This window comes from Euwallacea similis, chromosome 33, assembly GCF_039881205.1.
Source record: "Euwallacea similis isolate ESF13 chromosome 33, ESF131.1, whole genome shotgun sequence".
In the NCBI taxonomy this organism is placed as follows: Eukaryota; Metazoa; Arthropoda; class Insecta; order Coleoptera; family Curculionidae; genus Euwallacea; species Euwallacea similis.
The window spans coordinates 1019122-1039458 of record NC_089641.1 but is presented as its reverse complement, the minus strand read 5'-3'; the positions used below and the strand labels follow the sequence as shown (position 1 = coordinate 1039458).

The following is a 20337-nucleotide window of genomic DNA, read 5'->3' as shown; positions in this document are numbered from 1 at the left end:
TCCGAGCTAACGGCAAATACTACCTTATGTTCTCCCAGAAACAATTTCTAGTATAAATACTTGGCTTATTTATTTTCAAAGGCAATTATAGTTCCGTATATCGATGGTTGAAGATCTCATTTAGTAGATAATATCTAAGCTTGAATAAGTCATTAAAGGCAACTCTATATGCGACAACACTCGTGCAAGGCCAATTATTAGACACTAACTTGACATCATCAAACTAACCTGAGGCATAGTCATGTGAGGAGGGCTAGACTGCTGCTCAGGCTTGTCTCCCCCTTGAAGATGAGCCACAAGGGCAGCTATATGGTCCAAAAGTTCTCTGTTATGTACCAAGAGTTGATGAGTCCTGGCCTGAGCCTCCATTCTTGCAGCCTGATTTAGGACAAGTTACCACAAGGACTATAAAAGGTAACAAATAAATAAACCTGCTCTGCCTGCATTTGTTCCCTGGCCAGCTGCAGCTGCGCCATTGCAGCTTGAGTCTGCTGTCTCTGCTGCTCCAGCTGCTCCCTCAGCAACTGGATCTCGTGATGAGCTGAGAGCGCGCTTCCTGGGGGAGGTAGTGATGGAGCTATGCTTCCGGTGATTGAGTCACTGTTGGGCGACGCATAAGTTTCTGCATGCTGGAAATAAGTTCCTCAATAAAGAAATTAATTGGGAAATGAGCTTCGCTCGAAGCTATTCTAAACTAGACGAGCTTAGTGGTGTCATCGCAATTGCGAATAACTGTCTCGTATAAATTACAATCTGGTTTTAATCTCGTTTTTGTGCGAGACAGCCGGAAGCGCAAAGTTTCGAATAGCTGTTAAGCCGCAGAATAGTGTTGCTTAATTGCATTTTGAGGAGGAAGAGAAATGCCTGAGATTTTAAAAATTTGCGAGGGACAGTGAGTAAAACATAATCATTAAATTAATGACATCTAAATGTGTCCAATTTCAACATGTAATCTAGGACTTTAAAAGTAAATGTTATAAATTTTTAGTTAATTGCCACATCCTTATATACCGTTATGGCGGATTCGCTGTGCAACTAATAAGAGGTTGCTTACATCGAATACTCTTCAGAAGAGCACAAGAACAAAACCACGATTTAAAGGACTTATCGTTGGTAATTCATCCTATGAGGGTTTTTTTTAAATGTGCATAATATTAATGAGAGCAAAACCAAATCGCTGAAACTTAAATGAATATGTGAATACATATTCCACTGTATATATCCTATGTATCTAAAGATTTTTTGAACTTCGGGGAAAAGAAAAACGATAGAAAATTAGAAATGAAGACGAGGAAACGCAGAAAGTATTGAAACATCGAGACCTTCTCAATTTCCTTAAACTGAGCTTCAAAGCTAATTTCATAAAACTAAACGAAATAGCAAGATCGGAAACGAGAATAGGAGCAATTCCTCGAGATCGTTGAAGGATTTACCTTTACATACTCATTTACATAGATGGTTTTTTCTTCTTTAGATATACCTTTTACGCGTCTATGAAAAGGAGCTAGTTGGAGCAAACAATTTCGCATTAAAGATTCCTCAATGAAGCCTCTTTGCTTTTGCCTCAAACTCCTCACTTATGTATGTCTGTCAGGAAGGAACGAAAGGGATCATAGAAGCTCATTCCAGCAATGTGAGTTATGGGCATAAACAGATTAGGCTGACATGAATAATTAAGTGATTTGATGGCATAAACTTGTTATCTATCTTTGGCGAAGTAATCCACTTGACAAATGTTTGCCATGAATAATTTGCAGGAATCACGGGGCAACCCTTCAAGGGGCTTAAGGCAGTTTACGTGTAGGTAGTTTACACACCTGCGGCGTTGAAAATCTTTACACATTTGTTTATGCAAATTTCCTTTGTATGTACTTATAAATTACTCTTAGATGTAGGTAAGTTAAGTTTACTCTGCAAATGCCTTAAAGTAACAGACAGTGCTGATTTTAGCATGGGACCGGATAATTATCGTGTTTTAGAAATAGATTGATTGATCTTATTTTAGAGTCGTTCTAAAGCTGTACAATCAAAGCTTGATCGATTCCCATGCACACAGGGATATCATTTTAATATCCCTTGGCTATTTTATTTGTTTTTCGATTTAATGGTTCACTTATATTGCCTTGGACACCTGCCAGAGAGTGGTCATTAATTTCTCGGGCGAATTTAAGCCGGTCTAGACTAAAAAGTGCTCCGAAGTTTTTATTCCACGCCGCTGGACTGAAATAACGGAATTTCAACGCTTATATGCAAAGTTTTATTTTCCTGCTAAAGTTAAATTAAACATGCTACCATATACTCACCAGGGGTGATTTCTTGGCGCTGCCGCCGTTCGAGGGCGGGGGCGGCAATATGTCCAAGTGAGCAGGAGGTTTGCGACTTCTAATACTGTTATTCAGGTATGAATCCTTGATGCTGGACTCGTCAGGAGGCAGGGAATTCCTGTCGCCATCCGACGTAATATCTGAAGACAAAAAATTGCACGTGTAGTAAACAAAATTCATCCGCGTGCTCTCGAGGAGTAATGCGATTTGCAGAGCGTGCAAAAATGCTTTCATGAATCCGGGAACAAAATTTTTCATCCCTCCGAGCTGCGAGAACCACTTTTTTAATATACTTGAGTAATGTCATTTTTAAAGTGCTCTTTTGTAATGGTGACATTATTCTCCGTGGATGTAAAAGAAAAATTAGAAACAGCGGGGGTTTTATTACTGCCCATGCCGTTTCTGAAATATTTACAACTCGGCGCCAACATGAAGATATAATAGTGACACTTGTATAAATCTTGCTGGGTTACTTACGGGACCTATACAAAGTTTCATATAGTACTTAAACAATACTTATGCTATTAGACTTATGCTACCTTCCTTCGGCAATCAGGCTTATTAATAGATAGCTAAATGTGTATTTAAAACAAGTTTTCGAATTGTGTTCAATTGCTGCTTAACACAAAAGATACAACATAAGCTGAAGGCCAATAGACTTCGCCATCCACTGGAATATTGTATTCGTCCTAGGGATAAAAATCTACTTAATATATACAGGGTAATTCACAACTTATCTATAAAATTTTAGGGGTAGGTGTGTCATGAAAAACTAAGTCGATTTTGTAAGAAAATTTTTTGGAAAATCCTTAAAAATTTTTCGGAGAATTTTGCTAAAGTTTAACCATTGTATAACTGGACGACTTTAATGTTCCCGCTTTTCTGCAGAATCCCTTTTAGGTTCATCAACCTTACATATAATTTATAGTTGGGTCTCCCACGTGTCAATGGTTGGGAGCTGAAGACATGGGTGATTCGACTTAAGGGTACTGTTGTTTCACCCGAAATAAGAGAAGCGAGCTTACATGTGTAAGCAATTTTGGTATCATAAATTGTTGCCGTTAAGACGGATCACCCATGTCTTCAGATTCCAACCATTGACACGTGGGAGACCCAACTATAAATTGTACGTAAGGTTGATGAACCTAAAAGGGATTCTGCAGAAAAACGTAAATATTACAATCGTCCAATTATACAACGGTTAAACTTTAACAATTTTTTCCGCGGAAATTATAAGGATTTCCCAAAAAATTTTCTTACAAAATCGATTTAGTTTTTCATGACACACCTACCCCTAAAATTGTATAAGTAATAGATAATAGTTTTCCTGGGACCAGTTACTTTTTACAGTACTTTTACAGTTTGGTAGAGCGACATTTAAATAGACTTTTCAGATGCTCCAAAAAATACCAAGATTAGTGCGGATAAAAAGATCCTTGCCTCACACACAGATCTTCACCACAATAAGCCCGATTTAGTGGTGGATCTGACCGATCCTAATGAGGAGTATATGTATAACTCTTTTAAACATAAATAACCTCAAGAAACATGAGAGGTTGAAAGAGCTCAGATGCATGGTCAACTCTATAAAGCACTCATACAGAGAATACCCAAAGAGAGATCTGAATTTGGTTGGGTGTTGCAAGATGTACACCAAAGCAATTTGGCGAAAGCAACTTGCCACAGAGGCTTTTACGTGCCTCTCCAAAATACTGCAAGACACTGAGAATTCATTAAATCAAGATGATAACAAACCGCTGCAGCAATAGCGTGGCAACATCAACCACTCACATCCGGATCAGACGTATAAACGAGTGACCTTTGTGTGATTTAAAATGTGATAATTTTTGATAGTGATTTCTAAGAATAAACATATTTAACATGCAGGTTGTGTGGCGCAGATTGTAGTTGTATTAATACCTGCTCGCTGATTTTAATGTGTGTGAAATATTCGTCAGAATGTAGCTCATGTTTATTCAGGTTCATACATGTTTGTATTCTTGTAAATATCGTGCGAATATACAGGACGTCCATTTGCGGGGCTCAACCGTGAGGTCCACTTCCGTAAACGCAAGCATAGGTAAAGAAGTAGTACCCATGTTTATTGAGCGAGCATCGTTCCAAGGCACACACAACGAGGTACCGTTGCTACAACCCTTACCGGTGTGTATGGCATTATTCCCAAAAAACAGTGAGATGCTGGTTCATATGCTTGATGTGTGATTGTATGTATGTTTTCTTACTATGTCCTAGGAACCTGTATGGTTCTCCATGAGGACAACGAAAATCCCTTTTCATGAATAGATCTCGGGATAACACCGGTAGTATTTGAGGCTCTACTCAGCCAGGAGCTGGAGCTTCTTTTTGGAAAGCTGGCTTTTTTGGAAAATCATGACACAATTCGTCTATGCCACTCTATTTGTTAACTCGCGTCTCTACAGGGTGTCCCACCGGGGACCGTCATTAGATGTTTTGGAAAAACTGTGAATGGCAAAGTTACAAAAAGTTAGTTATTTGGTAAGCTATAATGAAAATATGATAGACATATTTACGGAAAAGGAAATACCAACAAACTGCCATTGTTAGGTGACATAAGTCATACATACTTAAATAAAAAGTTACTTATACAACTAATTTAATTATAGCATTATAGCTTAGAATTGGAGATGTACTATCTTTGCATCGATTTATAAAACGAAATTACTCAAAAACATGCAACTTTATTATAGCTAAATTACTAGGTAGGCTAGTGTCGGTAATTAAATCTGAACATAGGTTCTTTTTCAATGTAGTTTCATAATACATCAAAATAATAAAAGGATTCCATTTAAAGTTCTTAAGTTTTGAGCATTTTTTGATGTCCAAGTTGGCACTATTTTTGTGAACACTCTATAGAAAAGATGCAAAACTTGGCAGGAGACTAAAATATGGGCCTTCTACAATTTTGTGGCAAAAAAGAGTTACAAAATACTTTCCCGCTTATTAACAATTTGCAATTTTGCAGACATCTGCATCTGTCACTTTCAGCATTCAATTTATATATCTTGAAAACTATTAGTTCTGAAGAAGCCAACACATGAATAAACTTGTATTAAAATTGAACGTAGAATCCAAAAATGCAATAATACATAAGGTGTTCTATTTAAAATAAGCAAGCACGTATCGACTTCCGGTAAAATCGGAAGTGACGTAATTGAAAATATTTTAGATGAGGTCACCCCAAGGCTCTCGCGAAACTGCTAAATTTTTGTAGGTTTACTATTCATCGTTTTCCCAAAACGTCTAACGGCGGTTCCCGGTGGGACACTCCGTATTTTTGCGTTCATTGCAGTTGATGCCTAATTCACTCCCTGCATAAATCCAGTTCACGTTTCCTCACGGCACTTCTTTAAAATTGAACAGTAACGAACGTTAACGCGACTCTAGATTGACAGCTTGTCTGCGACATGTGGAAAAGCAATATGTCTCCGTCAGCTTAGTTGTAACGTGCATTAACTAATCAACTGATAATGTTCAATGTTCGATGGCGCCATCAATCAACACCTCCAGGATGCTCTCACGGTGAGCGCATTAGCAAATTCAGCGCTTGACAAATCAGATTTGGCCCTGTTGGGATGCATCCGCCAAAAACTGGAAAGATAAACTGAAACGCAAAATGTCTACTTTAAAACTTGGAAAACTCTGAACGATTCGTAGCAATAACTGGAGTGTGAATTTGTAAAATACGTTTGTGTGCACAGTTTGAGTTAGCCAAGCCAGACGCTTCAAAGGAGAAACTTAGAGTTGTTTGTTTGTTTACTTTATTCTGCATTTAGACTCGATGATTTAGGTGGAGACGGTCGGGAATTTTCCTTTTTTCCTTCAATTATTAATTAGTAGCGTTTATTTGCGAGTGCAAATGCTCCTTTATACTCGAAAGAGTTATGAGAACAGAGGTTTATTGCAGCTGTAAAAACTGCGGAACGGATGAATGCACGTTACCACCATTCGACAGTAATATTCGTGAAAACTGAAAACAGAAATGTACGTGATTTTTTATCTTTGCAATATACAAGATAATAAGGGTTCAGTATTCAGGAATATTTCCTGTGAAAGGCGAGGCCCCTTGACAATCAAGAAAAGAACAAATCCCCAACCAGATTTGTTTCTTCTCAGTGGCGGGATAGCAATCCCTTTAATGGCAAAGGGATGTCAATAACTCCTTGTTCAAGATATGCTTTGAGATGCATTTGAAAATTTAAAAAACCGGAGAATTTCATCGTGATTATGAAAAAATATTGCGACACGTTCATCGTGCATGATGTCACCATCATGCACGGTGCTGCACCACCACACTTTAGTTTGGTTGGGTGTCAATTTCTGCCCAACAACTACCCCAAACCGCAGTTGGTTATGTAATACAAATAGTTATTGGAAAGCATTACAATTGAAACACGCCGTATTTCAATTTCGCTGTTAAAATTTTGAATTCGATATTCGAAAAATTCGATAGTCGGTTTAAAATATTCTGAGCGTAAAGTCGTAATTAATTGATTGAACACTTTCAGTTTAATTTCAGTTGGAAAATTAAATGAAGCATTTGCCGTGTTGCATTAAGTCTCCGAATTGCAATATTTTTCCTCTTGCAATAGAGCGAATTTCTCTGGATATCCAAGTAAAAAAAAGGTCGATAACTCAATTCAGATTGTTATATAATGTAAAAAATAAACGGGAAAAATGCTAAGTGATTTTTAACTCGTGTTCTGTGTGAGTGAATTTATCGCAATTATACCATGTTCAGCTTCTCTTGTGAAATAGTTAGAAGAATAGCAGTTCAGAATATAGTGTAGCCTCAACATGTATCAGAATTTGGAATTTCTGAAGGCCTAAGTTGATATTTGCTATTAAACATTTTATGGGTTTTATATGATTTTACATCTTCTTAATTTGAGCAATATGTAACCTCAATCGTCCAAGAATCTGAGTCGAACTACAAATAGCGTTATTCCTGTTTTTCTATTGGAAAATTTGGCTTTGCAAGAATATGATTCTTCCATATAAACGCAATAAATAGTCGTGTTATTTATGAATGGACCCGGACCCTTTTCGCTATAAATCAGAATCCAGGATTGTTCTTCGAAAGGTGTCGGCATTTTAGCTTCATGCGACTGAAAGGGAACGTCAATATTTAAGACGCCCTTTTACCCTTTGTCGATAGAAATCTGTCAGCTCGTTTTTCGTTTTTCCTGAAAACTATTTGTTGTTGCAGGTAATTATACCGCAACAATAACAATCCCAAATAAATAATCCTTCTTTTATCGTTTCAACATTTGAGGAGTATTAAAGGAAAATTAGAGTTTACGGCCACTAAAACTCATATATCGAAATAGTACTGTCTGAATTGAGCGATATTTATCTGGAATCTTATCATCTTGAAGCCGGAAAATTTGGGAATTTGCGGAGACATGTGTAAGATAAGTGTTGGTCTGTGCATGCAGCATTTTTACATGCAGTCTTGGTTATAAAGGCACAAGAATTTGTTTTATTTATGAGACAAATATTCTAGACTCTATTCAGTGAGCTTTACACGTTCCGAGATATTAACGCTTCTAAAATAATCCCCTAGATTTAACGCCACATTTCGGAAATCTCGGAATTTACAACCGGGATTTATGCAAGCGACGGATCTTTTGGCAAATATATCAAAAATACAATGGCATCTGCGCTCTTGTTGAAGCCCTCTTGTAGATTTAATGAACCATCAGCGAAGCCACTGTTTAAGATAAATCTTCAATTCTTTTTCATTAATTTGCCGGAAAATTCTCCACTTTATTTCCTTATCAAATAAGCTTACTTTTTGCCTTTTCCCATCAACAAAAAAAATAAATAAATAAAAAGGCAGATTTATCCCCCCATTTTCGTACACAACCCTTGCATCTTATCTGAAATTTCGATCATCTATCACGTTTCATTCGCGTCAGACACATCCCCTTTTAAAGGAAAATAAAAACCTTATTAATGGCAGTTTCAGCTGCAGACAATATTGAAGCTCAGCTTCAATGACCTTATATTCGAACTTTTTGTTCTAAAGAATATATTACGTTATTTTTACAGTCGCCTGTATAAACGAGAATCGTCTCATTCTTATTCCGAACCGTTTCGGAGCTAACATTGTATAAACAGGGGAAGTCCTCCTTTGCTGGAGGAAGAGGAGTTCTATAGCAGAGGTGTGAAGACGTGCCTGGAAATACTTAACCAATAATATTCAATAAACCTCATACCCGAATATCCCACTTTCACGATCAATTCCTGATTAAAGTTATAAACAAAAACTTTGGAAGGGGCCAATAAATATATCGACAAATCAGCCCGCTTAACGCTAATTATTTTGTATAATCTAAAGCGAAATAGTTGAGAAGGAAGTTTCGAATTTTTAGCGGGTTTTACGACGTTGTCTGCTTCAAATAGACCATTAAACGGCTATAAACGTAAGAAGGCAACATTAAAATTCCCTATTTTCCAGAGATTTTACTACCCTGAAATTGCGATTTTAAGCGGATAATTTACAATCTGAGTGCTTTCCGATAGTTTGATTTTGGTTATTTCTATGAAATATTTGATTGGGTAATCCAACTAAAAATTCACGTTTGTGTAGCTAAGGTGGAACTTGGAGCCCCTTGTAGTTCTTTATTTTAAAGGGCCGAAATATATTTGCCACACTGTAGATATGATACAATAAAAAATTCGAATTTACTCGACTAGCTAACTCGGTTCTGGGTATATTTTAGAAGTTGCTCAAAAATTCTGTGCCTGCAAGAGCACTCCAAATCTATTCGAAGCTTTCTAGAAGTTTCTCGAACGACTAGAGACGTTCTAGAATTTTCTTCTAATGCAGGCGGTAGTAAAAGCTCTCTAAAACGAGTTCCAGCAAAATACTGCAAGGCACTCGAAGTCTACTAAAAACGCCCTAAAGACTTTCTGAAAACTTTTGGAATATCTTAGTCCGACTCAAAAATTTCTAAAAGTTTCTGTCAAACTGGAAATGGAGAAATATAAATGTTTTAATATTAGGGAAACATTTACGTGAGTCTCAAGCCCACAAATTTTCTTGACATTTTTTAACGGGAAAAGTACCTTTTAATTTATTGATAGATATTAGTTCCCAATAGATTTTCCACGCGATTTCTAAATGCATCAAAATTCACGAAAAAACAACAATTTCTGAGTTACAGAACTGGGTACGAATTTCTTATGTCTTTTCGGTAATAAAAGATTTAATACGTAATCAATGATAGAAATTTGAATTTTTTGATATCGCGAGGTATTCAAAGTGTGCGAAACTTGTTTTGCTTATCTAAAAATAGCTTAAAATTTTTCTACTTTATTCTCAAAGTGTCAGAATCTCCACGAATTTTCGTAAATTTCTCAATGAAATTATTTGACGTGAATTAATTAGATTTCCTTCGCAATTCAAGATCATGCCTAAATATACATCGCAGTTGACCAACAGATTTTCTTTGTAATGCATCGAACACATCAAATTATTTTCAATGCTTCACTGTTTTATTAAAATTGGCAAAACATTAAATTGCGTCTAATCGCCGCTTTTCAATAAATTAAATAAAAGCTGTTTCATGTGTTCAGTTTCACTGCCAAAGGTCGCAGGGAAGTTGCAAATTGAAGGCCAGAATTAATATCCCATTTCCAACAAACCCAACAACAAAGGGAACAAAGTTTCATACCACTAATAACATTCCAGCAAATTTAACTTCTGTCTGTTTACAAGCTGTCAACCAGATATAATTCCCTGAATATATTCATACAACTTTGCAACTCCATGAGAACTGACGTTATGATTGCAGGCTTACGTTGTTCTGCCCGGATAATATTAGCTTATCCAGGCGGGAGGTTAAACTTTTAGGTGGGCAGGAGAGCAATCTTACTATACAAAACCGAAAATACTCACGTCATAAAAGATGCCAGAATACATATCAAAATTAATAATTTCAAAGTCACATTTTCTAATGAACTCGATTCCCTAGAAAAATAATCGCGTTACTGGCACTTTACCGGGCTTATGTCATGGGTGCTGCCAATGACGTCATGAATTGAGAGACTCTGATGGTCAGTTGCCAATAATTTGGGAAATGATATTGAAAAAATCAATGGTAAAATTTCTAATGAGGCAGTGAACCATGTAGAAAAATACTCTCTTGAGGAAACTTCTTTTTTTTTTCTACCATATCGGTAAATCAGCAGAAAAGAACCTGCAAACAGTCATCCTAACGTGTTCAACAACTGTCTCAGAAACCTAAATTGTTTTATTACTTTATTACCTCCCAAAATATATTATAAAGGTGTCTAATGTCAGAGTACATCATAAAGTGAGCTTCTCAGAAAATCTAGGAAATATCTTTCATAATCCTCAGATTCACGCCAAAGGGTCAAATTATTAATCGGCTGTTAACTTTAACACTAAGTGAGTTTCTAGGGTATTACGAACCACGTGAATCAAATATTTTCGCCATCACTATTTTCAGATTAATGTCTGTTTTCCAATCTAGAAGTTTCAAGGTAATTTGCGAATTTTCAAAGAGCTCGAGTCTCACTTAAACAGTTCTTCGATATTCTCATTGCTTGATGAACCTGAACTAACTGGAAATAAATGGCCGAAATTTGGTTTTTGCCTTACAAAAGCCGGATTATGAGCTGAATGGAAACGTGGAAAGAGTCCCGTTGGGCAAACCATTAGCCTTCCATTTTAAATCCTTCAATCGATTCGATAAACAGTAAACAGGCTTTGATTAATTATGGCTGGATGAATTTATTCCCCATCCAACATTCAGTCTGTTTCGGACAGCGTTAATTTGTGAATAGATAAATTTTTCATTATCTTTTTTTATCAGCCAATTTCCACTTACCTTTTTTAGGTTTATCACTAGCTACATCACTAAGTCGATCACTGAGGAAGTCTTGCGTTAAAGTGGTGTCTTGCTCGTCATCGAAGTTGTCTTCGGGGGCCCCGATGGACAACTTATGGCACACTTCGAAAGCTTGACCTACTGTTCGGACGATCCGCATCGCCTGACTCTGAAACAAAAGAAACTTTCAATTTAACCCACAACCAAAAAACCATTGACCCTTTAGGATACCTCTAAATCTGTGTTATCAAAGCTAGGAGTCCTCTGTACCCCATTGGTCACCACACTTAAGCCTAAACCTGCAATGCTTTGAATTCCTTTCCCCAAGGTAAACGTGCCGTCATTATTATTCTCTTTTGCAGCTGGTTTTGAATACCTCAGAATCTTCTCGCAGGACTTAAGTGTATTTTGGAAGTTAGCTTGAAGCTTCCCTCGTGTGTCTTCTGCATGTTTCCCATTTGCAGAGCTTCGGCTTTTTAAGTCACCATTCTTGGTTTTATCCTGAGTTGCTGCAGGTTTCTTGAAGTCAACTTCAGGTTCCTTAAAGCTGAGCTTCTTCCTGGGTCGCTCTAAAGCTAAAGCTTCAGCGTCACTCCTTCTGTCCACACTAGGCCTGTCTACACAGACAGTTGCAGGCCTCAATCTGCTAATTGAGTTGAAAACATCGTCATCCAAGTCATTTTCAAAAGAAGAGATTCTGATTTGTGGATAAGAGCCTATAGAGGACTGCTTTTGAAGAGGAATTCTGGGTTGCACAGAGTTATCGTTTTGTTGGGAATGTTTGAAGAAGTAATCTAAAGTGCACTGAGTCATGCTTTTAGCCAATGGTTTGTCTTCTATTTTCTTTTGAGTGAGGTTCAGCAGCTTATTCTTGGCCTTAGAAAGTACATCTACATGCTTCTTCTTCACCTCTGGATCGGCTAAATCTAAACTGGAATGTCTCAGTTTGGTCATTGTTTGATTGTGCCTATTGCTCATTTCTCTTTCAGATTTTCCATTAAAATTGAGCACTTGGACTAAAGTTTATTTCAGCACATATGAAAACCACACAACATTCGCGCATTTCCTCCCCCTAAGAGTGTCAATTTAATTTAAATTTCATCCCCAGTATGAATGTAGGTAGCGTTCCACCTGATGGAAACTATAAGGGGGTAAACACGTTTTTATGCGGGCTTTCTCCCTAGATGTTGTTTCCGAGCCACAAACCAAAGAAAATGGAGAACGAAATGGTTTTGCTGACATGGCTTAAAGTGCCTTAAACTGTGGGGAAATGGGTTTTCTGTGGAATTGTGTTTTTAAAAAGAGAAATGACAGCTCTTAGATGTTAGGATGTAAGAGGGAATTTGGTTTTATTGTTTGGCTTTTAAGCATCTTTTGATGATGTTGAGAGGTAGATATTGAAGATTGTTGTACTAATCTAAATATAAGAGGAACTAAAGGATACCTTAATATTTATTATGGGCATAGAATAATTCTAAAACAAGGCTATATTGTCTTTTTTAACGATTATAATTTGGACAAAGTGTTTTTGCTTCCGCACTTTTATCTCACATCTATTCACCAAAGATTTTCTTAAATTTTATCTCTGGTGCAACCGCTTGTTCTCCTCAATCTCAAATCGTTTGGCAATTATAAACCCCAAAAATGAAAAAAATGTAAAATTTTTGACACTTAATTAAATTTAGAGCAATGGCGCAGGAGGGTCTTATCTAAATCCATCAAAAATAAGTTTTCAAAAATGATACATTACAAAATAATTTCATTAAAAAAAGAACCTTTTGGGTCAATGCGAAAAAATTTGTATGGGACCTATTTTACATTTCATAGAAAGATTCAAAAAATCCAATACATCTAAAGAATTCCGAAGCAAGAGGTTTATCTAAAGATTAAAAATCACTATTTGATCCCAGATCCCTCAAAATCGAATATAGCGAAATGTCTAAGAATGGCAACAATATATCTTTGTGGTTTTGAATAGCTTTTTAAATAACTAATTATGTAACTTGTTAGCAAATGCATAGTTTTGTGCAACGAAAGGGATTCTGCAGGACCAGCGAAGGTAGGTTGATGCGAGTTACACAAAATACCATTTCCTAAAGAGTTCGTTTCATACATGATTTTTTTCCTATTTGCCTGTACAATGAAAGGTTCAGAAGAAGAAAGCTGAGAGTTACTTTCCGTATCTGCATATAACTACAGCACCCATTGTTACTGCTTCGATTTATTAATTAAATTTCGAAGCACTTATTTAATGATTAGTTATGGAATAAAACTCGTTGTTACTATTATCAGTTGAATTCCTTAAGGAAAAGAATTGAAAAATTTTTATTGGCCAAAAAAAGCGGGCAGAATGTCTCTTTATATTAGCTTAAGATTTAGGTCTATGTCCACATAGTAATATCATAATATATCTAGTTCTTGGATTTGTGGCTCGTGAAGAATCTAAATTTCAAACACACGAAATTCGGGATATTTCCAAATTTCAAGATAAAAAACGCTTGCAAAACAAGCACATGTATTTCCGCCTATGACAGATAATTTAAAGTTTAATATTTAATATCCAATGTGGTGTGGGCATATTTGCTGAATCTTGAAACGTCGCCAGAGAGTACGAAAATCATTAAATAATTCAAGTTAAGTATCCCAATGCAAAACAACACGAGTACTATCTATCACCTTTAAGAAGGCAAAACACTAATCACCCGAACAACCTCAACACCATGTAAATCCGTGCGGTACATTGCGGAAGTAACATTAAATGGAGCACTAATGACACTGAAATCGCCGAAATCAACACTAACGGTGAATACCAGCATCAGTTGAAATAATCGCAACGAGCATAACGAGCGAACTGATTAAGCCATCGGATCGGGAAACTGTTTGGAAACAAAAGTTGAGGCGAAAATCGCACCTCTAAACCGAATACACATACTTTCTGGATTATTTATAGGATTTGACGTATTTATGGAATTAGTCCGAATGTTTCGAGCATTAGAAAGGGAACTATTTTATTCGGGTACCTGGGAAGAGAACCTCAGTATAGTGCTGCGTCACCGTCTTTAATCACTGCATGTAAAGTGATGTCTAATCTGACAATGGTGTGTTTTTGCGGCTATAATAACATTAGTTGAATAAATGTGATGAATGTAAACATTAAAATTTCCTAAAATAACATCAAGAGCTATTTTTAAGTCGAACTTTGAACGTGAGGATCTTAAAAACGCTGCGAGTGGATTAAATAAGAGTAATAATTACATGGACTTTTCACAAAATTCGCTCAGCCCCCAATTGATGCAACTTCAATGTATCAGTGAAGTAAGAATCGTAAAATTTTTGAAATTCTTCAGAACATTTCCATTTACAGGAGGTAGATATGTTTTGTCATTTTCCCAGGTTAAAGCGTGGATATCTCGAAAATCGATAAAGCGACTGCGCAGTTATGGCGATTTTGAAAATGCGTATGACTAAGGATAGTTAATCTGCTATCTGAAAGGCCACAAATTCAATTGAAGTTATGTTCTATTCTAACTCAATCTAAGTCCGATAGATGGTCTGAAAAAAGTACCTCCTCGCCTCTATACAGGGTGTTCTTAAATATTACATACATACGAAAGAGAGCTATTTTTTAGCTTATTTCATGACTAAAAGTTCATATAACATCGGTCCGCAAACGCGTTGGTACCTATCTACAGGGTGTTATAATTAAAAAACAAATAGTAAATGCCGTTGATGAGTTACGAAATCGAATATTAAATGTTTTGGAAACCATAAAAAATACTCCGGGGGTATTCGAAAGAGTACAGACATCAATGAGAAGTAGGACGGAGGCAGGTTTAAGGACTGTAAGGGGTCACTTCCAACAGTTGCTGTAACGTAATTTCCTTGTTAACGCTATTATTATTATTAACGTTATTATTTAGGGTTATCTCGGCTTTTTTAACAGATAATTCCAAATAAACGATCAAAATTCTTAAAAATAAAGGTGGACCTATATTAAACAATTGCGTAACCATAATAAATTTTAATTTCATCTGGTGAATAACAAAAATAGTTTTATACCTTTTTTCTCGATAACTTTCGCAAATACGAAAAAACTGCAAGCAATCAAAAAGTTTCTGAACGAAATGAAAAAGTAATTTTGTATTTTAGAATTTACCAGCAGTGCACCGCGAAAAAGTTCAAGGCGAAAAAAGGGAGTATGACCTCTGAAAAAATTGCCTTATATATTGTCAAAAGCATTTGACACATTCAATTATGTAAATTCTACAGCTAGATTCCAAATTTTAGTTAAACATCTTAAAAACTGCAGGAGCTATAAAGAAAAAACTGAAAAATTTCTGAAATTTGAATACCCTGTAGATAGTTCACGAAGCGTTTGCAGACTTATGTTTATATGAACTTTTAGTCATGAAATAAAGTAAAGAATTATCCCCTTCTGTATATATATGATTTTAGGAACACTATAAACATCGAACCTCAATATGTGGGAAATCCCTAGAGGAATTATCTTAAAAATACTGAAATTAATAGCTTAGATAAACTGTAGACGCCTGCACAAACCGGGATGTAATAATCTTTCAGTTTTTCAGATACTTATGTAATATATAATACATATACTGCTAACGCAAAGGCTCCTTCAGTCCACAAATCCGTTTGAAAATCAGACTCTTTGTCAGGGATACAATGAGACACTCAAATTAGTTAATTCCCAAATCGCATTACGAACTCTTTAAGATGCTTTCCTCTACTTATTAATTTAGAGTCTGATTTGAGGATAACTCATAAATATTGGCATTGTCTAGACATCAACTGTAATACAAATCACCAACGCTATTATATCAACAAAATGTTCGAACTATCTGGGAAATTGCGGTTTCAAATAATTATAACAAAGCGGTGTTAATTGCGTCTTCATCCAGACCCAGGCATTTCAAACAAAAATAAATAACTTCACTCAAATCCGTTGGACAAGAGGATGCCAGACACAAATGTAGTTATACGACTTCCTTAATGCGACTATGGAAGTGAGAGATTTAGTGAAGAAATTGCTCAAAAAAGCCCACAAGAGGATGTTAACTCTTTCTTGGTTAAAGAAAATAATCTATGGAAAGCTACTAGGTTGGGGGTCACCAAAAACTCTTCTAAGACTAGCGATTCTGGCGGTAACTGCCGATTAATCAGAGATAGGTCCACAATGATATTAATTAATTGGACGCTTAAGCTTTAACAAAGGCGACAGACATTATGATCAACAGCCTGTTCTAAATTTCCCAACTCAAAGTGAGAAAATGGACAGTTTATTTTTTATTTCTTTAACAGATTTTATGTGTTAACTTCGACCAGGCGATTAATATATAGTAGACATTTTTTCAACCGTATAAATAATCCTCTTGTCTATCATTTTTTAAACACGAATAATTTCCCAACTTTTTTACATTAGAGCCTGTCAAATCAGCAAAGCAAATAATAAACACTGCGGGCAAGTATTTTGCTGGATAATAAACAGATTTTTCCTTGTTTATATACCTACTCGTAACATACATAATATCTGAAATTTATGAGTAATGCCTAGGGACCTAAATTTTTATCTCCCCCCCATATTTTTTTCGGAAAAGTAAATTTGCTTTTAATTTAAAACTTGTTAAAATTGAAAAGATGATCATTTTTCAGGTTTTAAAAATGCCTCCGCTGGTGCAAAATTAATTTACTTAATTAGCGTTTTCTTGGTTTTACCTTGCCAAATAGTTAAATCATCTTCCGAGCCAAAAACCAATTTTTTCCCCCTGCTGCTGTTTATAAATTCTCCATATAACAATTAGTCTTCATTGTTCACCGCCTCTTTTTTTTTAATCGAATAATCCGACCTATCCTCCGACGTAACAATTTTTAATAACCCGCATAAATCTTAATTAATTTTATTGAAAGCAAAATTAATTACTCGGAACTACCATTTTGGCCCTGTTCCACAAAGAACATTGCTAATTCATTTCACGTGGCATTGTTTACCTATCAAATTTTATTAATACCAATATTTTGCGGCTCCAAATTTAAACCCCGAATAATTGCATTGTGTTTATGTATGTCAATAACAATAAAATAAATGCCGATAAAACGAGCCATTTATTTATCATAGGAATAGACTTTTATGGCTTAGATGGGAAAGTGATTATACAGGGTTATTCACCAAAACCGTTCATTAGAAGTTTACTAGGATCTAAAAGTGATACGAATTTGAAAATTTGGAGTTAAGTTTGACATATACTTTTTTTTTTTTAATATTTTCAACTTGCTGTCACTTCCGGTTTAACCGGAAATAGCTGTAACTTGCTTATTTCAAATGGAACCCCCAGTATATTATTTTATTTTTAGATTCGACATAATATTTTAGGTACATTTTCTGTATAATGTCCTATACTTAGTTCTTACCGTTTTTGAGATATTTGACCTTGAATTAAAAATGTGCCTCTGTAATGGCCAATTTTAAAATTGCATATCTCCGCAGTTATAATCTCCATATTTTGCAGAATGTCAATACATAATCTTAGGTTCACACTTTCACTAGTTATATGGCTTAGTATTATACAGGGTGTCCAAAATTCAGCTCTTAATATTTACATTTTTTAAGTTGCAAAAGTCGTTTTTTTTAAATGGGACACCCTATAACTTTAAGCAGTATCAAGTAGAAAATGTAATTCTCTATCGAACTGTATTAGGGTTACCTATACCTATTCCAAATCTTTTTCGAAATAATTAAGTTTATGTGAAACTAATAGGAGATATTCATTCTGGTAAATTTTTATTATGCGCGTAGTTGGCCGTTGAAAAAGAAATAATGATAGTTATTTGTTAATTATGACAGTTATTATACGTTTTTGTTTTTCGGTGGTTCGTCGGTGTATTAGTGGAAGAATACATAAACGCTCATATTCTCAATTTTGATTCAAAGTTTCACTTTAATGTAGAATCTAAAAATAAAATAATATACTGGGGGTTCCATTTGAAATAAGCAAGTTACAGCTATTTCCGGTTAAACCGGAAGTGACAGCAAGTTGAAAATATTAAAAAAAAAAAAGTATATGTCAAACTTAACTCCAAATTTTCAAATTCGTATCACTTTTAGATCCTAGTAAACTTCTAATGAACGGTTTTGGTGAATAACCCTGTATAGAGGATTGGGAAGAAAGTGATGTTCGATACGGAGCAAAGACTGCAATCCAACTCTAAAAGTGCACTACAGACCGCTTATGAGGAACAGGTTCTAAATTTAAAGGAATTATTAGAAAACTTGATAAAGTATGAATGAGAAACTAAATAGAAACCGAACAAATGAAAAGCGAGAGATTGGAAAAACTAGACTGGAAACTTAAGAATAAACAAAACAAAAAAAAACTACGATTAATTTATATCAAACAAATTAAATTGAATTAGAAAACGTGATGAAACAGAGCAGTTAAAAGCGAAACAAACTAAGCCAAAAACAGAGAACAAAATCAAAAACTAACTCCTAGTTTTAAGACGACTACAAACTGTTTATGAACAAACAAAATCGGAAGGTGAACCTTATTATTATCAAATTCTGAGCTACAAATATAAGAAAATTTGTTCAAGTAGTATCAAAGCAAGAAAAAAAGTTAAAAAAAAAACAAATTAGGGAATCATAAATTTAATTTAAAACCACTGTGAAAAAAGTTGAGAATTACTTCAATTAAATTTGATGTATCAGTCTTGGCATGTTTGAACTAGTTCCAACGCTCCGAGGCTCTGTTTTTCACTCCAATTTCGGTGTAGTCTCTTTTTAAAAAACATAACATCGAGTACAATTTCATCCTGTATAAGTTCTAAATTATCTTGTTGCAGACAAGCTTTTTTCCCTTCTCACCTTAGCCACATTTTCCCATCTTTCTTCCGAATTTTTCGACTCACTGCGCTCGTGTTATTCCATCTACTGCAACTATAATTGAAAAGCAGGGAAGATTTAAATTTAAAAGTAGCATTTGTGCATTTATGTTTGGAAACAACTGCGACTAACAGGTGACAAATTTTATGTCCCAAAAACGTCGCAATATTGTTTTCACACTGCTGGTAAAATTAAATATTAGGGAGCTGTTACCAACGTGGATCATTAAAAGGATTTTGCAACGGATTAAAAAAGTCATGATGTTATGGAAATTTTGTCTTAATTAAAGATTACTTCGGAATTACCAACATCATGAATATTTAAGTAATTTACTGATTTCAAAGTGGCCTGCTCCACAATAATTTTTTCCTCAATTTTCACCGTTCTCTCGAATACTGTCCTGAAACAAACGTTTTCCCTATAAAGTTTACAATGAGTAGAGGCAGTTTTAATACATCACTATATGAAAAAAACACTTCAATTTCAGCACAATTTCCGAAAATGGTTAAATTTCACGTCGCATTCGATCCACAAATCACAGATAATATTTGAAACCTGAAACTATGTATCTTCTACAATAGCCTCAAATGGCAAATGCTGATTATGTACAGCAGAATAAATAACAGGGTTTAATTAACCGTGCCCATATAATTGGAACTCAACTACTATTCAGTTTTGGGTTTTTGTCTAGTTTGCCCAGTGGGACATTTTACCTCCAGAGCTGATTATAATGTTTATGCTAATTGGAAACGTGCATGGATTTGCTGAATTCCATTAATGGAATAAGCCCAGATAACAAATTTAAAATTGATTTTGTCCTGGGTTAATCAGCCGAAATTAACTGCTTCGTTCGGGTCAAACAACTGGAAGGTTTTCCTTCTTACTTCATGAAAATTCGTCTTGGCACAATGTCGAAATATTTTTACATTGTGCGTGTTTTAAAGAGATTAATTGGAACGTTGGATGTAAACACCTGCAAAAGCTGACTTATTGCAGATAAGGTTTCTGGATACACTTTTCCCCCTGCCATGTGCCCAGTCATTAATTTCGCAATCCAATTAACTGGATATATCACAGTGCAGGTACTCTCAGTTCAGTTAGTCAAAATATTTAGCTCACTTTGAGTTATATAGAAGAAAAGAAATTACTTACTTCACCCATTCATCTCACAGTTTATTGTTCTGCTTTGAAGGGAGCAATTCATTTTCCTGACAAG

At 35.4% G+C, this 20337-nt stretch overlaps 1 protein-coding gene across 7 annotated transcripts in view; it reads right to left on the bottom strand.

The window, feature by feature from the left end:
* Positions 1-20337, bottom strand: part of LOC136418243 (carboxyl-terminal PDZ ligand of neuronal nitric oxide synthase protein) — a 65816-nt gene that overhangs the window by 5918 nt on the left and 39561 nt on the right. For 2 of the 7 annotated variants that reach the window (XM_066404244.1, XM_066404247.1), the window contains exons 1-5: positions 11456-12695; positions 11225-11393; positions 2304-2464; positions 432-629; positions 229-378 (exon numbers count right to left, since the gene is read on the bottom strand). In XM_066404244.1, coding sequence (XP_066260341.1) covers positions 229-378; positions 432-629; positions 2304-2464; positions 11225-11393; positions 11456-12202 — 1425 coding nt within the window. In that variant the 5' untranslated portion in view covers positions 12203-12695. Of the gene's footprint in view, positions 1-228; positions 379-431; positions 630-2303; positions 2465-11224; positions 11394-11455; positions 12696-13900; positions 14127-20337 lie in introns of those variants that run through there. The other 5 variants (XM_066404248.1, XM_066404249.1, XM_066404245.1 and 2 more) reach the window with 4 other exon arrangements.